The sequence below is a fragment of the Narcine bancroftii genome, chromosome 1 (assembly GCF_036971445.1).
Source record: "Narcine bancroftii isolate sNarBan1 chromosome 1, sNarBan1.hap1, whole genome shotgun sequence".
Taxonomy (NCBI): Eukaryota; Metazoa; Chordata; class Chondrichthyes; order Torpediniformes; family Narcinidae; genus Narcine; species Narcine bancroftii.
The window spans coordinates 390,250,803-390,272,528 of NC_091469.1; the positions used below are offsets into that span (position 1 = coordinate 390,250,803).

The 21,726-nt window shown below is 40.8% G+C and overlaps 1 protein-coding gene across 2 annotated transcripts in view; it reads left to right on the forward strand.

The window, feature by feature from the left end:
• The window catches only part of tfpi2 (tissue factor pathway inhibitor 2), a 65,578-nt gene that overhangs the window by 40,193 nt on the left and 3,659 nt on the right, over positions 1 to 21,726 (forward strand). For both annotated transcript variants that reach the window (XM_069915648.1, XM_069915656.1), the window contains 2 exons: positions 9,360 to 9,539; positions 9,644 to 9,817. In XM_069915648.1, the coding sequence (XP_069771749.1) occupies positions 9,360 to 9,539; positions 9,644 to 9,817 (354 nt within the window). The remainder of the gene's footprint in view (positions 1 to 9,359; positions 9,540 to 9,643; positions 9,818 to 21,726) is intronic.

A 21,726-nucleotide genomic window follows, 5' to 3' on the forward strand; every position in this document is an offset into this window, starting at 1 on the left:
CAATAAAATTAACATTGGATCTTGAGGAAATTTAACTTTAGTAACTAGTTCTAAAAATACTCCTAATTTTGTCCAAAAAGGTCTCAATTTTGAATATGACCAAGTGGAGTGTGTTTTTTAAAATATGTCATTGATTGCATCTGGAATATTTATTTGAAAAATCTGATTTCAATTTATTTAATTTCTGTATGGTAAGATATAATTGATGTTGAAAGTTGTATTGAACCGATCTATATCTGACATTTGTTTGTCATACCATCATGGCACACTTCCAAGTGAGTGAGAGTTGCTGTTCCATGTAACAGTACATACAGGAGACTGACAGCAGCACATCCTTCCAAAGAAAAGTGCTCAATGACCTAGTTTAAATACACTTTCTCCACATTTATTAAAATGTGTTAGTGTAGGTACTTGCACATCTTTGGAATGGCCAGACAATCAGTCAATTACCAGAATAATTTTCCAGCCTTTATTTTGAAAGTGAATAAAGAACATCATTATTTCCTGCTGTATTTTAATAGCCTTTAATCAAATTTCAACTGAGCCTATGAAAGAATGATTACAATTGGTTTTCTCAGCCTTTAAGAATATTTTATTCCAAAAACCTTGTAATGGTCAGGTCAGTGCACTAATGACCTTGTTGATACAAGAAGAAAACCTTTCACAGCATATGGAAACTAAATGAATGGTGCTCAGTATACAGCAGCAACATTCACTTGGGACATTGTTGCTGTCAAGTGTTCCTATTTTATTTCAGATTTACAATGTATATGTTTTTTTTTTAAATAGAGCTTGCTTATTTGGGAGCATTTGACATTTTTGGCAAAGATCCGATAATATAGGTTAAAAACGTTGACTATTTTTGTTCATGAGATCATTTTCTCATGAATATTTATGAAATTGACCACACGTTGTGTGGTCATGACACAGTGTTTAAGTTATCTAAATATGAATTCAGAATCCTGGCTAACAATTCAGAGTTCAAATCTCATTTGACAGATGATTTAACTGAAATTTGGGTTCGGTTAACAATGTGGAATTAGGAACAATAACTCAATGACAATGACTACAAAAATCATTGGATTGTGGTAAAGATCCATCCACTTCATTAATGTTTTTCAAGGAAGAAATCAATCATGTGTACCAGCAGATGCACTCCAATTCAGTTGGCTTTGAAAATGCCCTCAGAAATGCTCTAGCAAGTCATTGAATATTTTATTTAAATTAAATTTTAAATTCAGACATGAACAGTAGGATTTTAACAGGCCATATCAGCCCACACCAGTGCTGCCCAATTAACCTCCAGCCATGGTGTTTAGTCTTGGTATTTGTATGTGTGAGTTCCTAAGACAACACATGGATGAAGGAAAAGGTTCTTTACATTAAATTTGTTGTAAACAGCACCATGAGGCAGGTCATGGCTGCAAGCCTCCATTACAGATTCTGCATGCTGTCTCTTGCTCTGTGTCAGCCCCCTGCTGGCAGTCAAGTCTAATCAAACAGGAACTATAATCAAGGCCTTGCTAGTGGCCATGCAAACATGATCACTATCATGACATCTCCCTTTCTTAAAACAAAAGTATCTCACAGTTAACTAACATGTTTTCTTTGTATAACTCTGCAATTTTAACTTTTAATACCAGGAACTTGCATTTTCATTGTTACAAATCAAGTTTAAAAATGTTAGCAATGTTGATGTGTTCATATTTACATACACTAAAATTTACATACACTAAAACTTGAAGAGCGAATAAAATAGCACTACTTCATTCTATAACAGGAGTCTTTAAATTTGCTCAATGAGTCTCTTAGGAGGATTCACATGTCTTGACGATCTCCTAATTGACGTTGTATTGGAGTTGTTTCCTCATATGATGTCTTCTCAGCCATGCATTCAGGTTGTTCAGCAGTACCCATCTTTCCATCTACTGTGGCTGGTACCATTTGAAGATCTTGATGATTTCTTTGCAGAACAGTACCTTCATCTGAATGGTGTATGATCTTGGTTAGACTTCACCAAAGACAGTTCCCTTGTGAGTCCATAAGTTCATTTTGTCTTTTAGCCTTACTTGGTCACCAGAGTGGAGTTCTGGTAGGTTTTTTTGTTCCTCTGGCAAAGTAATACTTTTGCTTTTCTTTCTGTTGTTCTTTGAACTTCCTCACCTTCTTCCCCTCTTTGGTTTTTAGGAGGCTCTCCTGAATGGGTAGGTTTGATCTTAGTCTACATCCCATAAGGAGTTGTGCTGATACCACAGAATGCCTCTCGAGTATGGTATGTTATAGTGGCATGCTCTGGTGGAAGTCCATTCCACTGTCTTTTTCCTTGTTCTTCAGTCTTTTCACTATCTGTACTGATTTTTTCACTAGACCATTGGACATTGATGTGTGTACAAAGTCCCACCCTTTGGCAAACTCTGAACTTTAAATTGCAAAACGTGTTCATTGTCTGTGAAGACCTCACTTGCCACACCATGTCTGGAGAATATGGATTTCATACCTGTTATTACAGCATCTGCAGTAGTGGTGTTCAGTTTGCACACCTCTGGATACAGGGAGTAATAGTCTGTGACTACAAGATAGTTTGTCCCTTGACATTCGAATAGGTCAGCGCCTACCTTCTGGTAAGGTCTATGTGGTGTTGGGTGTGGCTTTAGTAGTTCTGCAGGATTGCTTGCTTGATATTTCCAGGATATTGTACAGTTTGACACTTCATTTGTTATATCATTGTTGATCCTTGGCCATGGTGTAAGTGCTCTTACATTTTTTGATTGAGATGTCCTCCATGGATCCTTTTTAGCATCTCTTTTCACAAACTCTTTGGGATAAGGATTTTGTTTCCTTTGTAGATGATGTCGTCAATCATTGATAGTTCTGCCCTGCAGTTCCAGTACTCTGAAACATTAGGTGAACAGTCCTGCTTCATTTTAGGCCATCCAAGATGTTTTTTCACAATTGTCTGTGTTTCATCTTTATTTATCTCTGACTTTATGATATCCATTTTTGCATCTGATATGGACAGTTCACTTGTGATCATATCCACGAAGGCGTTCACATCTTCATCTATTTTGGTGTTTGCAGGGTCTCTCGTGTCAACATCTCTAGACAGTGTGCCTGCTGTGTACATGATCTTACCTGGATTGTACGTCACATTCAGCGTATAACGTGGCAGCCTAATCATCATTCTTTCTATTCAAAGTGGACATTCATTAATGGCTTTTGGAACAATGCCATCAAGGGCTTATGGTGAATCTTTACACTGATTGCTTGTCCTGACACAAACTGATGAAATTTTTCACAGGAGTATGTGATGCTGAGCAGCTCCTTTTCAATTTGAGCGTGTTGCATCTCCGCATCTGTCATTGAGCATGATGCATATGCAATGGGTTGGCAGTCATATTTTTGCAGAAGAACTGCACCGAGTCCACTATGATATCTTGATGGGTCCTGCTGGGTTGTAAAACCTCAGAACTGGTTCTTCTGTGAGCAGTTTCTTTAGTTCCCTCCATGACTTTTCGTGGTCATGATCCCACTCCCATTCAATGTTCTTTTCTGTTCGTCTTCTCAATGGAGCTGTCTTTTCTGACAGGTTGGATATGAATTTACCCATATAGTTGACCATTCCATTAAACCTCTGTTTGTCCATTTTGCATTGTGCCCTTGGCATGTACCCAATAGTGGTCACCTTTCTGGGATCTGGTCTGATGCCCTCCCTAACAATAATATCTCCTACAAATGTTAGTTCTGTCACCCTGAGCTGGCATTTCTCTATTCAGCTTCAGGTTTGCTTTCCTTGTTGCTTCCAGCACTTTCCTTAGTCTCTCATCATGCTCAATTCTCGTGGTTCCCCATACTATGATGTCATGGATTGAGTTATCAACTCTGTCCAGGTGCTCATAGACTATATGGAGAGTTTTGTGATACACTTCAGGAGCTGAGGCAATTCCAAATGATAACCTTAGGAATCTGTATCTGCCAAATGGACTATTGAACATGTACAGTCTTGAACTTGCTTCAACCAATTTTAACTGCAAAAATCCTGATGATGCATCTAACTTGCTGAAAAACTTTGCATTTGCAAACTGTGACATGATTTCTTCACATGTCAGAAGCTTAAAGTGTTCTTTCTTTATTGCTCTGTTTAGATCTCTTGGATCCAGGCAAATTCTAAGCTTTCCATTCTTTGTGTCTACAATGACGAGTGAACTCACCCACTCTGTTGGTTCATCTATCTTCTGAATCACATTCAGGCTTTCCATCCTGTCCAACTCTGCCTTTAGTTGCTTTTGAAGTGCAAATGGAACTTTTTTGCATGGATTTATTATAATTGGCACAAGTTTATCCACTCTGATCATGTGTTCTCCTGGAAGGCAGCCTTGACATTGAAATAGGTCATTGTACTCTTTCATAAATTCATCATCGACTGTCTCTCCTTCACTTTCCACAACGAGTACTCTTTTTAACCAGGTTCAATTTCTCACAGGCTGTTAAATGTAGTATGGCCTGTACATCCTTTGGTACTATGATGAATGGTAGCATGTGCTCTTTGCCCTTGTGTTTCACTTTGACCATGCATTCTTTTTGCACTGGTATAGCAATACTTGAATATCTTGTCACCTTCACTTCTGTTCCATACATCTTTGGTTTCTGTCTAAACTTCTTATAATCAGTCAGGTTTAGATTTTGTTCTCTTAGCTGTATTTCCCTTAGACTATTATCTGGAATACCATACACCAGTCTGTCTTTCACCAGTGAGTCAGTCAGTCCACCAAGTTGACATGTTTTGCTTCTGTTCCTCAATTCCATCACATACTTTCCTCTGTTTCCTGTTCACGTTAAAAACCTGTGCCTCTCAAATGTCATGTGTTACGTTTAGGTATGCGGTATGCCTCAAACTGTTCCCCTTTTTTCAGTTTCATATTGAGACCAATCTTTTTGACTTGCTTTACTTACCAAGGTGGCAGAAATGGGCCAAAGATCACAGCTCTTACTGACCCAAGCAAGGGTGATTGCACCATAATGATTCAGTATTGATAGATCAAAAAGGTTGGAAATGTTTCTCAGGTAACTGTTGTATCTAAAACCTCATTGGAATGACTGAAATATCTGCTGATTATTTAGTGAATTTTGAACATCAAAGTTAGATTGCAAGATGAAATTATTACAATGACCCTGGCACTCCACTCCACCATTGCAAGGAAGCCAAGCAACACAAAGAAGTTGAGGACTGGTAACATACTTAACAACACTGATTGTGAGACTGGAGAATATAGAGTTCCCTTTCATCACTTTTGTTGCCAAAGCTCATCTGATTTTATCCACTACTCCAACAGCAATAGGAGGTTATGTCAGGGTTGGCACTGGGAGGTGGTGGCAAGGGGGGAATTCAGGGCATTGCCTCCACAAAGTATTGTGAACCCCCCCCACCTGCTCATGACCATCGCGCACCCAAATGAGGTATTGTGACCCCTCACCCACGTCACTAGTCACTAGCGTCACTAGTCTCCTTGCAATACTAGTGCATTTGTTTGTTATATGAGGGGCGGGTGGCAGTGGTGTACGGAGGAGGTTGATGGTAGGCACCACCCCATCCCACCCCTCCCACTGAGCGAGTTTTTGAACTTGAGATTATGGCTGTGGTTACCCTCATGCCCCCTGCTGAGACTTGTGATGCTGACTCTGGGTTATGTACCTGTAGTGTTGGCCTGCTCCTTAGTGCTCCCCACCTGACAGTCAAGTCCATCATGGACTGAAAATCAGGTCAGGTGGAAATCCAATCAAACACCAAGGCTACTTCCAGCATTAGCATATCTGGACATCCACAGACTCCAATCTTTCCTGTATCAGAATCAAATGAAGGTCTCATGATAATGTGGGCCCAGGCCCTATTGAACCTGCCAGACCTTGTATAAATTTTGAACACTGAATCTCTTCCTAAACAGTGTCAGGAAGGCCTGGAAAAGATTCATTAGTCCACAGGCAAGGCCTAATGATAAAAATCCCTGGCAGTCTGGTACAAGAGAACAGTTGGTCTGCGAGCAAGTTCTAGTTTTCTAGGGGTCCTTGTTATTCCTTGACACCCCTGCATCTCTAGGACCCCATGGAATTGTTACAAGAAAAGTTTATTTTATTTATTTACATCTATATATATAAAAAATTGGACAGATTCCTGATAGGAAAGATTTAGAGGGATATGGGCCAGATGCCGGCAAATGAGATGAGTTCAGTAAGGCACCTTGGTCAGCATGAATAAGCTAGGATGTTCCTGTGTGCTGTCAAACTCTATCAATCTAAAGTGATCCAGTTAATGTTGGAGGAATTGAATTCCTCACTAGTGTACATTTCACTGTAATTTGATTTAATGCCTGCACCCCTCCTTCCTGTTGACTGTTAGGAGGCTTGTAGGATTCTCTCACTGGGGTGATCATTCCTTTCTTATTTTTCTTATAAATGCTCATTAGAAAAGCCTTCTGGAATATATTTCCTCATGTCCACTGTTATAAATTTCTCTACCAATATTGCAACAGTTCCATTTCTTTCACTTTACATCCACACACACACATCTATATCACTGTAGAATCTATATCCTAGATTATTTGGTTGCCAGACCTGCCCTTCAGTCATGCCTTTGTGTGCCTACTGGCCTAACATAGATGTTCCTCTACTGTATGTGTGTGGTTGTCTCTCTTCTCCACCTGTACATCTACTCTGTGACCCATTTCCCTTCTGGATGAACTTTAATACTTCCCAGTAGCACTGGAAACCTCCCTGCAAGGAGGCTCAGGTGTGACCCTTCTAGCTTTTACAGGACCTACCTTCCTCAAACACAGTTCAAAGATCAGTCAAAGTACATGTATGACATCACATACTACTTGAGATTACTTTGCCTGTTGGCCAGGCAGAATTTCTACATTCAGTTTTTAAGTGCTACAAACACCATAGCTAAGAGAGCTGCTTTCTCAAAGTTTCAGTTATCTGGACTCTGTACTGACCTCCTGTACAGTTGCAGTTTGCATATTTTCCCTTTGACTGCATGGGTGATGCATCTTGGTGGGCAGCAACCTCCTTTGAAGAAGACCGTAGAGCCCACCTCACTGACAAAAGGCAAAGGAGGAAAAACCCAACACCCAACCCCAACCAACCAATTTTCCCCTGCAACCGCTGCAACCGTGTCTGCCTGTCCCGCATCGGACTTGTCAGCCACCAACGAGCCTGCAGCTGACGTGGACATTTACCCCCTCCATAAATCTTCGTCCGCGAAGCCAAGCGAAAGAAAGCATGGGTGACCTCCAGGTGCTCTAGTTTCCCCCTGCATTTAAAGATTTGCAGGTTGATAGATCAATTGGCCATTGTAAATTACCTCTAACAAAGGTATATGGTTTAATGGGGGAGGGGGTAAGTTAAAGAGAATGGGACAATAAAATAGGATGATTATGGGATTAATGCACATGCATGTCTGCTGGTCAATGAATCTAAAGCTTATTTCTATTCTGACTCAATGACTATAATCTATGACTCTATAACTAAATCTAAAGCCCTGCATCATCCTTTTAGCCATACCCCAATCTACCTTATCCTCCTTTTTCTATATTCATTAGCTCATGGCACTTGAAATAATGTAGAGATGTCTTGCTCTTTAATCTGTGACCCAGCTTGACAGACACTTGTTGCAAGACCTTACCTTTATTATTGACAGGAAATGATGAGCTCTGGCTACATAAAGCTTCTTCCTTTAGATTGCACTTCGACATCTTTGATAACGGCACCAGGGTGCTATTGCTCCTAAACAGCTGGTGTTCCTGGCAGATCAAGCACAGGGTGCTGAAAGACAGCAGTTAGACCATAGTCAGGATAGGAATCCTATCAAAAGCAAGTTGATAAATCTCTCTCCGAGTCCCTTGCTTTTCTTATGAAGGCCCAGCAGAGACCTGTACACCAAGAGAGACCCAAGAAGAGATGACTGGAGGCAACTGAAGGCTCTAGGTGATGTGTCCTTGTCAAAGCCATGGGTGTGGACTTGGAGATTACAATAGGAGGTTGGAAATTTCTGGTGAAGGTTAGGGTGCAAATCCATAATCTTTACATTGTTATTTGTCACATGTAAATGATAGAATTTGGTTTCCAGGCTCAATGAAATATCAGCTAGAGAATATATTGACAGTGGCCAAACTCAGGAAAAGGAAATGTGTCATTTACGTTAATTATAGATGTAATGATCAGAATCTGGTTTATTGTCATGAATGTGTCATGAAATTTGTTGCTTTGTGGCACAATATTGTGCATTACTGATGCAAAATTGCAGTAAATTGTTATGTAAATACAAAATTTAAAAATAATTAGACATTACCTCACATTTTCCTCATTTTTGAACTATTGATTAATTGTCCATTCAGAAATCTGATAGCGGAGGGGAAGAAGCTGTTTTTCTACTGTTGCTGGGCTTCTTCAGGCTCCTGTACCATCTCTCTGATGGTAGCAGTGAGAAGAGGGTGTGGCCTGGGTGGTGAGGGTCCTTCATGATAGAGGCTGTTTTCTTGAGACCCTGCCTCTTTAAGATGTTCTTAATGGAGTAAAGACTAATGCCCATGATGGTGTTGCCTGACTTTACAACCCCCTGTAGCTTTTTCCTGTCCTGTGTGTTGGCACCTCCCTACCAGACAATGATGCAACCAGCCAGAATGCTCTCCATGGAAATTTGCAAGAGTCTTTGATGACGTACCAAATCTCCTCAAACTTCTAACAAAATATAGCTGTTGATGAGCCTCTTCGTGATTGCATTGACACGAAGGTCCCAGGACAGATCTTCAGAGATGTTGACATCCAGGAATTTGAAGTTCTTTTCCCTCACTACTGCTGACCCCTCAATGTTCACCTCATTTTTCCCTTCCTGAAATCCACAATCAGTTCCTTAGTTTTGCTAATGTGGAATGCCAAGTTATTGTTATGATGCCACTCAATTGGCTGATCTACCTGAATCCTGAATGCTTCCTCATTGCCATGTGGTGTGGAGTCATTGGGAAATTTGTAGATTGCATTTGAATTGTGCCTTGCCACACAGTCATGGGTGTTGAGAGAGCAGAGCAGTAGGCTAATCACATATCCTTGAGGTTCACCTTTGTTGTTTCTCAGCAAGGAGGGCCTGTTGTTTCCGATACACACTGGCAGTGGTCTTCCAATCAGGATGTCAAGGATCCAGTTGTATAGGGAGAAAAACAAGAGGCCACCGATTGTGCTGCCCTGTAAACAATTCATATAGTCCCTGGTGATCTCAGGCACTAATTGCATGTAATTTACAATGGATGGGTATCTAAACAAGCATCTGTGCAAAATATATTTAACAAAGTTTATTTTTACATTTACAGTGAATTCCAACAAGTGTCATTTGCCACCAGAGTCTGGAAGGTGCCGCGCTTACTTTAAAAGATATTTCTACAACACCGCAACGGGAATGTGTGAAGAGTTTGTGTTTGGGGGATGCAGTGGCAATGCCAATAACTTCAAAGATATATCAACTTGCCAGCTGGAGTGCAACCCAATTTCATGTAATTCTTCGAGAACATTTTTTTCTTTATTTCATCATTTTAAATTAAATAATGGTTTTGAAGGTCAATAAAAAGTTTCTACTACTTGTGTGATTTCTTTACAGTGATTCCCTCATTCTGTACTGAAATCAAAGATAGAGGAACCTGTGCAGCTAACATCCTACGGTATTACTTCAACCAAGATATCCACCGGTGTGAGAGATTCAGCTATACGGGTTGTGGAGGAAATGACAATAACTTCATTACTCTTAAAGATTGCCGAAAGATTTGTCAACCACGTAAGTTGTGCATTTCCTAATATAGGCCAAGAACAGTACCTTCAGATTAAGAGATCAATTAAAAGACATCAGAAAAATCAAGTAAAGCTTTCCTTGATATTTCTTTGCTGTTAGCTAAGGATATCTTTGATTATTTTGCCTGCAGTTTTATGCCTATCTGATCAGAGTATAAGCTTATGGTCGAAGCTGACTGCCAAGTAGGGTGGCCACTCCAAAAAGAGGCCAAATAACTAGTATGAAATAATAGTAACCTATGACCATGTACTCCTTTTTGGAGGGGCTATCCTAAGTATCAGAGAACCTAGGAGGAGGAAATTCTCATGAGCAAGCATATTAGTGACGACAGGGAGTTGAGGTGGTGGAAGGTACTTTTTTATTTGGACTGTGGGAAGGACTTCTGCTCCTCTTGAACTGCAAGCAGTGTTATAAATATACTTGCATCCCATTAACAGTTGGGTTTCCCAAGCCCACAGAAACCTGGCTGATGCGAACAAAATAATAAGCCTGGAACAATTGAATCAGAGTCTTCCAAACTATTACTAGCCAATCTGTCTCCCAGGTGTAGATCAGGTTTCCCATCCACCTTGTACTCCTGCTGAATCTCTAGATTGGGTGTTGTGAAGCAGACTAGAGATGTTTGAACTTTCAGCTGAGTTGGCCCCAAACTCACCTGTTCTTGGGAATGAAAGTAAGTTTAAAATATTACCCCTATTATAATTGCTGTAATGGTAGTGATGCCACTGTTGTGACCCAGGAAAGCAAGGAAAAGAGACAGCGCTGCTCCACAGGGTTCTACTGCCCAGTCCAAATGCCAACAGCTCCATGCAAGCTTCAAATGGCCTTTTAATGGAGCCAACAGTTTTTTCATTAAATCCAGAAACCACGATCTTTGCCCAAGATTGTAGTGCCTGGGCTGGGCAGCCTACCACGAGGGGTTGCAGAAGCTGGAGGAAAAGCAGATTAGTGCAGGGCACCCGAAATGGGAAGAACGCTCCACCTTGAGAAGCAGACAACCTTATAGGATGGTGAGCATGGCAACAGACTAGCAAGGGTCCCAGTGGTTGAAGGACCCATTCAGGCTGCAGGCTGTTGGTGACTTGCCTATGAAGGACCCACGTAGGCTGTATGCTGCTGAGAACTAGGTAGTGGGAACCAGGTACCAGAACTGGGATTCGAGATGGTGCTGAGGGTTAGAATGCCTCCTGAAGGCCCTCGGGTGCTGAAGGCTTTCTGATCATATCAGAGGTTTGAATCTCATGCTCGTTTTGCTGATAGTTTGAAGTTGAGTCTATGCACCTGTGGAGGATAGTGGGAGAACTGGAGTCAATCTATATACACTCTGTCTCTGAAGGGATTCCGTTTTGCTGCTTTTTCTGATAATTAGGGACTCTGGGCAATGGTCCCGGTGGCTCTTGGTTTATCTAAGAAGGCATTTAAGAGACTTGTTCAGGCACATGGATGAAAGATAAATAGAGGGTTATGAGGCAGAGTGTTTTGGTTTTGGGTATAAATCGGCACAACATTGTGGGCCATGCTGAAATGTTCCATGTTCTATATCATGTATATTACATTAAGATATTATGACAATAAAAGGAATCTTTGAATTTTTAGAATTCTCCAGTAGCCCCTTGCAATTTATTTCTCAAGATGCTTGCAAAACCAAACTAGATTATTAATGCAACAGTGTGCCACATTTTCAGTTCATTCTCAGACCATTATTGGAGACACTTCTTTATATAATTATCTGGCTGATTCACTTGAAATAAAACAAAGTTCAAGAGCTTGAAAATCTTGTGTAATAAAATGCTTCTCATTCAGAATATCCTTTTGTATTACAAGATGCATATATTTAGGTTCAGTTACCTTAAAGATCTATGTTGGGAATTGTGATGAATTTACATCATATTTATGGGGGGAGAAAAAGATCACAGAGCGCTGAAACCTTTTGGTTCTTATTTTCAGAAATTAAGATAGAAATTACATTTATAATTTCCTAACCTACTCTCTTGTCATGGCCTTATCAAATTATGATTCTTCTCAGCATTTGCCTTTCAGTTTTTCAAAATAGTTCTATGTCAGATTTAGGAAATTTCCAAGCTTTAACTCTGTACCAACTTAGTTAATGCAAATGGAAATTTATTTGCAAGTGATAAAATTAACTGTAGACTATCTCATCTCAACATCACTTTTAATTGTTAAGATATGTAGCACAAATATTCCTACTAAAATAAGTATCTATAAACTTTATTGTATGTAGGTATGTTTTTGGGAGATAAATTGGGGCAGTTTTTAAGTGTAGATCAGATACAAACACTTTAGCGTGCGTGCGGGCGGAATTGTTTGGCAGTTTTACACTCAGCACCAGCACCTGGGACTGGAACAGGACAAGCTGGCAAGCTTGTGGGAAAATCCCATTTTGAAGACTGGTTGTGAGTGCTTAGTTCAGCCTGATCAAAGTTTTGTAGTTCATCCAAGAAGAGAGGACTGGCTGTCTAATGTTTCACTTGAAATAAGATAAATAAAAAGGAATTCTGTGATGACATGAAAGAAAGGTTATCATCTGGAAAACCCTGATGGGGCATGTTTCTTCGGCAAGACACTGAAGTGGCCGGTTACAAGGAATCTCTTGTGGGTGTCCAGCGAACAACCAATCTATCTTTGAAAACCAACAAAAAACTTCCTTAGTGGTAACCATTTACTTTTCAAGCTCCAAAGCCTGGTGAAGATTTGCAAATGTTGAATTCTGTGCACAGTATAAGAATTCTCTGATACCGGTGAACTTGGAAGAGTGAGAATGGACTGTGAATCAAAGAACTTTTCTGGGGAGTCACATGATGGAGTAGTTGTCAGTCAGGAAAACCAGCCCTCTCCAGGAAAATAGAAAAAAATGTCGGGAAAAAGCAAAGCATAACAGAAATAAAGTACAAGAAATAGAAGATAAAGATACAGAGAAGAGAAAGAAGATGGCTTCCAAGAAGGAGAAAGTAAGAACAGCTGGAAAAAAAGGTAAAAAAGTTGCCAGAGAAGGATGAAGGTCTTACCTACAGGAAGGTACAGGATGCTGTGGTGACGAGGAACATCCAACCTTCGAGGTCAGTACCTGCCCTGCAGAGTCGTGACCCACCAGCCAGTACACTACAAAAATGACTCTCGGAGCTCAGTGTGCAATCAGAGGAGAAAGAGGATACCAGAAACCAAGATCCGTCTGAGTAAAATTTTTGTGATATACGACAAGAGAAAATATACTGGAATGGGCAAGGAATAAAATTAGAGATGATTGGAGATCATTGGAATACAAGGGTCAAAAAATATTTTTTTACCCAGACACAAATTTTGAACTCTTAAAGAGAAGGAAGGAATTTAATACTGCGAAATCAACTTTGTAGAGAAAAGGTTAAAAATTCATATTAGCCGTGCTTAAATTATTTATACCTGGGCAGCAAAACAGACTGTTCTCGGATCCAGAGAAAGTGCAAGAATTTGAGAACGTTTGCAGGACAGGAAAAGAGATGTAACAAGAATGAAGAATGGCGATAAAGTATATATAAAGATGTAAAAACAATGTATATGTAAAGAACTAAAGAGGGAAAAGAGAAGGGAAGGAAGGGAATAAGGGAGAAAAAAAAGAGAGAGCTTTGTTATGTGTGTTTTTTTTTAAAAAAAAAAAAAGGGTTTCCTGGAGAGGGCTGGGTGGAGGGGGAATAACTGTCCCTGCAAAATCCGTTGACACTGCGAACAAGATCGCAACCCAAATGAAAAGGGGAGTTGTAGTTGCCTGGCAAGGGGTATGGGGCAACTCAGAGGGGGGAACTTTGGGGTTCAGGTATTAGTGGATGTGGGAACTGCGGGGGTACTTTGTCTTAAATATGTTGTTGTATATTAAGTGTAATAAGAGAAAACTAAGAGATGAAAATGGGGAAAAGAGGGATGAAGGTGGCAAAGAAGTGGAAAAGAGGTGTATGCAAGAACATTTTGGGAAGAATTAAATCAGATACTAAATAAAATTACAAAAAATAACATACCAAAAAACCAGAGATATTTATTTTAAGTAACAAGAAGTAGAGAATTGGGCCTCAAATTGGATAAAGTGCAAAAACAAATTCATTATGATAGCCTTAGCGATAGCAAAAAAAAGTATAATGTCAACTTGGAAAATGGAAGAGAGCATGAGTATACAGCAGTGGTATATGGAAATGAATAAATGTATTCCATCAGAAAAATAACATTCAATTTAAAAAATAAAGTCACGACGTTTGAACAAATTTGGAAGCCATAAATGGACGATATCAGAGAGAGCTTGCCTACAACCTCCATCCCCTAAAATGAGAGTGAAAATGATAAAACGACTGGATTCAGTGTGTAATGAATAGATGACACATTTTTCTTGTTTGTTTTCCTTTGTGTGAAAATATTGTTTTATGGTTTTATTGTATAAGTTGAATATTTATGGGTATTGGGAGGGGGGTGGGTAGAGGTGAGGGAGGGAAGGTGGGGCGGAAAAGACCACTTTAAATTTAATGACATATGTTTGTACATATTTTGGTTGATATGGTTCACAGTGTGGAAAATTTAAAAAATTATTTAAAAAATCAAAACTTGCATACAATTACATACACGTGCACTTAGAAGGGACTTAAGTTAATAGTAATAAGTTAAAGTTTGATCCTATTTTCATGTTTAAAGATAATTAAAAACAACTTTTGTTTAACTAACCATTTGTCTTGGTGAATATCTATTGCCACTGGGTTTTGGGGTCTTCTGGGCTCGTAACACTGCAATTAGAAATACATTATCTTTTCTCCCGATGCAATATTACTATTGATCCTTAAACCTAACTAGATCAAAAAATATAAAACAATTTACAAGCTTCAAGCTTTGTGTTTTCTTCCTCGTTAGTATTGTCTGTCACATCACTTCTCATCACTGCAATTGGCCTATCATCGCAATCGCTCTACAGCAGAACCAATATCGCTGGCTCTCCACTCAGCTCTGGATCACCTCGAAAACAGCAACTCATACATATAGCTGCTCTTCAGAGATGACAGCTCCAATGGCCTTCAACCCCATTATTCCCTCAGTGCTGGTCAACAAGCTCTGAAACCAGAACCTCTGTACCCCACTTTCCAACTGCATAATTGACTCCCTCATCATAAGACCACAGCCAGTACAATTTGGAAAATTCCCCTCCTTGCAAACTATCCACACAGGTGCACCTCAAGGATGCATGCTTAGTCCACTGTCCTACTCATTACATACCCATGACTGTGTGGCCAGGCACAATTCCAATGCTATCTACAAATTTGCCAGTGAAACCACAGTTGTCAACAGAATCACAAACTCCAAAGAGGAAGCATAGAGGAGGAAGACAGCAGCTCATTGAATGGTGTAATGACAACAACCTTGTGTCCTGCAGTGAACTGGAATTCACTGTTTATGGTAGATTAGATGGCCAACCCCTCCTTTTGGCTTTGCCCCATCGCTTCTGATATTAAACCCTGTTTTCTCGCCTTGTCTCAAATTTACCTTAAGACCATTGTAGATATCGGCTGTTAATTGTAAGCTAATAAAAGCATATTTGTGCTCCACACAAGTCATGTTTCAATTTTATTAGCTTACTTTTGAAAACCGGATGGAAGCTCTATGGAAGCCAAGCATGCTCCATGGTGACCCTCAGTCCCCAGAAGGCCTGGAAGAATTCGCCTACTGGTTGAGTGCTTCAAATCTTGCCTAATGGACACCTAAGAAGTCTTCCACTCCAACAGCCTCCAGAGATCGGCCCTCCTCTTGGAAGTCGGTCCCAAGAGGTACACAGTCATCAGGGACTGCATGACATATGAGATAGCCATCAAAGGCCTGAAGGCCCACTACATGAGGCCTCAGAATGACATGCTGGTGAGACACCAACTCTCAATGTCGCAATGACTGGGTGAATCGCTGGATGGCTATGTTCTGGAACTATGGACACTTGCGACAGAGTGCCACTACAAAGTGGTCTCTTCCCAGGTGAGGAAGAAGAGCAAGTCCAGGATACACTTGTGGCAGAGTGAGATCAATGTATGTGAGGCAGTGATTGCTAGAGTTGGGGAAGATAGACCTTGCCAGTATCCTCGATCTGGCAAAATCTCTTGAACAGGCCCAACTGGGAGTGCGGCGCCTTCTTGGAAGACCAGGCCTGCGGAGCGCAACTATTCCCAGTAAAGACTACTGTGGCCACACACAACCAGGGATGCTACTCCTGTGGACAGACCAAACACCCCTGCACAAGATACCCTGCGAAGGATTCAGTCTTCAGGATGTGGTAAGAGGAGATACTGGGTGAAAGTCTGTTGGGCCAAGGGGAACACCAGGAAGGCGACAGTGTGTGGGACCCTGAACTATTGTATGCCCTATGCTCAAGCCCAGAAGTGTGGGTGTCTGCTTCTCCGTGCTGCTCACTGCTGCAATCTTGCTGCGCCTCATGGTGGGAACAACTACTGGAAATGAAGCATTGAGGAAATTGAGAAGTGAAGCAACAGTGGGAATGGTAGCCATCTTGTTGCTCCTCATGGTTGACACCATATTCCCGGCCCTCAGTACTGGCATCAGTTGTCCTCGACTTTGCAAAAATCCACCAGCTGAACAACTCAACGATGGAGGTGAGGGGAAACAGTCATCTGATGGATAGATACTGGCTCAACTGAGAGCTTAATAAACCTAAAGGTTTACCCAATGGACTACTGTATTTATCTGACATTGCAATCGTATTTAGCAACTATTCAGGGGTATTGCACAGCAAACTTAACTGTAAAGGTGGATGGGGGGGGAAATTTTGTAGGTTCTGATTGTATGTATTGGAGGAGTTGTGTGCTTCTGTGTTGCTGGGCCTTGACTTCCTGTGTTACCTTAAAAGCATGACCACTGAGTACTCAAGCCCACGCTCCCCACCCCCCAATCACAGTGCAGAAGGGAAGGTCCCAAAAGCTAGACACTACATGTGGTCTCTCCATACTGAATATCGAACTGCCCCACACTTGTTTCAGAACCTAACTGTAAGTGGTTCACCACAAAGAGCAAGTGATATAATGCAGGGCACCAAGAATTTATTAGAGCAGAAATACAGCGGATGCTTGAGGAATAAAATCATTGAACACAGTACCAGCCCATGGAGAGCTCAGGTGGTAGTCGGTAGAGGGGGAGAAAAGCCCAGGCTAGTGATTGACTAGAGCCAACTATTAATCGCTTCACTCTGCTGGATGCATATCCCTTCCCCAAATCTCAGATATGGTGAATGAAATTGTGCAGTACCCGGTCTATTTGACCATTGACCTGAAAGCTGCATAATCACCAGCTACTGATCCATTCCGAGGGCTACCCCTACACAGCATTCGAAGGAGATGGACGTCTTTATCAGATCCTGAGGGTCCCTTTTGGTATTATGAATGGGGTCTTGATCTTCCAGAGGCAGATGGTTGAAATGGTAGTTTAGTACGAGCTCAGGGCTACCTTTCCCTATCTTGACAATGTCACCATTTGTGGACACAATCTGGAGGTCCACGACGCCAATCTTCAGAAGTTTCTGCACACAGCCAAATCCCTGAACCTCACGTACAATGTCAGTAAGTGTGTGTTTTGCATTGAACTTCTAGCTATACTGGGTTATGTAGTGGAGAATAGTGTCATTGGCCCAGACCCTGACTTTATGTTCCCCCTGTTAGCCCTCCTGAATTCAAGGACCATGAAAGCTTTAAGGAGGTGCATGGGCTTCTTCTCAATCTATACCCAGTGGGTACCTCATTACACTGAAAAGGTCCTCCACCTTTTAAAATCCATCTCCTTTCCATTATCAGCCAAAGCCCTGGCAGATTTTAGCTAATTCAGGAGTTATATTGCTAAAGCCACCATGCATGTGGTGGATGAAAATGCACCATTCCAGGTAGAGAGTGATTCCTCCAATGTAGCTCTGCCGATGGCCCTTAAGCAGGCAGACAGGCCGATAGCTTTCTTTTCCTGCACTCTACAAGGACACGAGCTCTGAAACCCTTCAGTGGAGAAAGAGGAAAGAGGCTAAAGCCATTATGGAGGCACCTGGCCCACAGGAAATGTACACTACTCATTGATTAGCGATCTGTTGCATTTATGTTCAATAATATCTACAGGGAGTGGTACTTAAATAGGGCTCAGAGAATCATTGAGGACCTTTACTATCTGGCCCATAGAATCTTTGAGATACTATCTTCAAGGAGCTATAAAACTAAGACTACCAGACTGGGAAGCAACTTCTTCCTGTAGGTGGTGTGACAGTTGAACAATCCTAGAGATCAGCAAATTGTTTATATATATAAATACACACACACACACACACACACACACACACTGTTAGAGAACTTTATGGAAAGATGGAATGAGCTGAACAAAGATTGATGAGAATTGTAAAGTTGTGCCATTGAGGATTGGCATTAATGGAGATTAGATGAAGCATTCCTGTGTACAGACAACCACTATTGTCAATAAATAATGCCAGAGGTAATCTAGCGCTTTAGTCCATTCCATCAGGCTATATTTATTTTTAAGAAATAGGAACTAGATGAGACTACTTCACAGATCAGAAATCAAATAAGAATAGAGAAAGAGATAACATTTCAGGTTGATGAATCATAGTTCAGATGAAAGGTCACCAACTGAGACTTGAAATCTTTCCCTCTTCAGAGATGTTACCTAATTTGCTGTGTATTTTAAGACTTTTCTCATTTATTTTACATTTCCCGCAGAGGCAGTGCTAGGGTTTTGTATGTTTGCTTTAATCACCATGGGATTAGCACATCTTTTTCTCATGGACAGAAATGGTGCTGGCACACAAGATGAAGTGTTAGCAGATTCCAAATCCCAGCATGGACTGTAAAAGATGAAACCCATTATGTGATTCCATATGCTATCATAGCTCTTATTCCCAGAATAAAGAGACTAATTGGCAGTAAGATGATCAGCTCTGCAAAATTCTCAGATGTTGGCAAACATTTGACACATTGGATGAAAATTCAAGATTTGCAAACTCCTGCTCCCTCATTGCTAGTCAACAGTCTGGATGCCTAAGCAAGATGGAGTTTCTATTTCTTAAAGCATTAATTTAAAAACTTTAGAAGGAAAGTCACAACTATTCAAACTCAACACCTCCCAAATAAAATCTGAGCATCTCATGGGTTGCTTATTTTAAGGAAATGAGGATTTCTGGGGATTCTTTGTAGCTTGTGTCCTGGGCATATTTTCATTTACTTTTATTTGTTTAACAAAGCTCCCTTAATATTAAAACTTCACAGACTCCTTGTCTGATAGCAACCCATCCCCTGCCTTCCACCTTTAAATCTTGGAAGATGTGAGGCCAATACTTAGTTCATTTTAAAGTTTGCTAATGTTTGTTGAACATTTTTAGCTTCCAGTAACCCTGCCTCCGTTCTTTCCTGAAGCCTGACTAACTGCACTCTTAAGATTCACAGTAGGTCAGATAATTTTCTCTTTTCCCTGAGTTTACAGACTAACAATTATCTGCTTTGACAAAGCATAGCATGACAGCCTATTTTTTTTTTCAAACTTGTTGTCTTCTGCTACAAGCTGGAGGCAAACTAAGCTTTGTGCATTCTCAGAATCAAGATTTGTGGTACACAGAATTACATGCAGAGGCTCAGTTCAAGATGATTAGGAGCCACAAGTCCATTTGAGGGTATGAAATTGGTAGGTTGACTGATGGGAGATTGACTTTGTTTGGATGGTTTAGATGAAGGGAATTTGTGAGCTGCTGAACAGGAACTTAGAGGTGGTCATTTTGGGGCCATGGATGTCATGTCAGAGGTCAGGGCCTGGAAGTTAGCCAATTCCAAGAAGCAGAAATGGGGTGGGGGGGATGGGTGTCAGAATGCCAGTGCTGTAGGCAGTGGGTAGTGATGAATGCAGGGACATGTATAACAGGTCATCAGATACCTGGAATTGATGGGAGAGGATTTCTCCAGGGAAACCAAAGTCTAGGTTCTCTAAGAAGATTCCAACCAGAATATTGTTGTGTGACTATGCAGAAATTGTATTGTGATACAGAGATAACTCATTGCTTGAAATATCTGGTCAAATTTCCCAACTGATCCAAAACAACTCAGGAATGGTCAATACAACAGTTCTTTCCATAAAAGGTAAAGTTTGACACAACTGGAAAGAAAGAACATTGCGATTGATGCTACAAAAGTAGTGAGTAATCCCCAGAATGACTGAACATCTTCTATGCACAGTTTGATGAGAAAAACAGGCTAAAGTCAAAGAATGCTCCATGTACCCCTGATGATCAGTCATCCATTTTGCTGAGGTGAGGAGAACCCCATCCATGGTTAACCCACACAAGGCATGGAACCAGACAACAGACCTAGTCGGGTACTGATGAACTGCACAAACCCTACTGACAGAGGTCCTTACAGATATCTTCAACATGTCACTGCAGCAGTCTATCATCCCTATCAAGACAGCTGCCATCATGCTGATTCCAAAGAGGGTGACAGTAACAGGCCTCAATGACATCTGCCCTGTGACTCAGACATCCAACATTATGAAATTCTTTAAGGTGAACCCATTTCAACTTTCCTAGAAAAGAAACTGTTCTTCTGACAATGCTATAGCTTTATCCCTTTACTATGTCCTGGCCCATCTGGAGAACAATGCCACATCTGCCAGGCTGCTGTTCATTGACCAGTTTGGCATTTGATACATTCATTCCCCAGAAGTTAATGAAGAAGTTGTCTTCACTGGGACTGAACACACCTCTCTGCATCAGGATTTTGGCCTTCCTAACAGAAAGACCAGAGTCTGTCCTGATTAGCAGCGGAACTTTGAGCACCATCACACCTCAGGGGTATGTCCAGCCCCTCCTGTTCATGGTACTGAACCATGACAGTAAAGCCAAATCCAGTTATGATTACAGAGTCATCATATGTAGTTGGCTTCATCAGCAATAGCGATGAGTTGTGTTACAGAGAAGAAATGGAAAATCTTGTAATTATGGTGCAAGAGTAACAACCTGAGTCTCAATGTGGACAAGACAAAGGAGATTATTGTGGACTTCAAAAGGACCAGGGACAACCTCCCTCCATACACATTAATAACTCCATAGAGGAGAGAGTAGAGAGCACCAAGTTCACTTAGTGGACATGCAACATTTCCCTCACTTGAGAGGAAAGTGCAACAGTGACTACACTTCTAGAGAAGACTGAGGTGGGCAAGACCACCAGCAACTTTCTACAGGAGCTCTTTTGAGAGCTTCCTAGTTAGCTGCATCACAGTGTAGTAGGGCTGCTGTAGATATAGAGCATCAGATTAGTGTTCCATCACAGGACCATAAGAGCGGAATAGAATCCATAGGGTCTCCCTCCTCCCTGTCCCCCACCATTAGTGATCTGATTTACCAGGATCGTTGTTTGAAAAAGGCTCACAAAATCATTGAGGACCCCTACCACCCTGTACACAGCATCAACTACTCCCATCAGGGAAAACATACAGGAGCATCAGAGCCGGTACCATCAGGTTGCGGAAAAACCATTCAAGATTCTACAATTTATTAAACAATATTTATATGTATATATATGTGTAATGTGTATGTATCTTTGTATGTATGCTATGTCTGGATTTTGCATTGAAGACCAGGGTGTGTTGTTTTGTTCAGTTATAAAATCAGGTGATAATAAACTTGAATTTGAACTTGTACATGACAAGAAAATCTAGGTGTGGTTAACATCCACAAATCCTTAAACTATCTGCTCACATTCCCAAGTTATCCAAGCTCCACTTTATTCATGTTAGAACCATAGACCACTATTACATAGAAACGGCCCTAGTCCATGTTGTACTATTATCCTGCTATTATAAATAATAACTCAATCATTTTACATTTAATGTTGGCA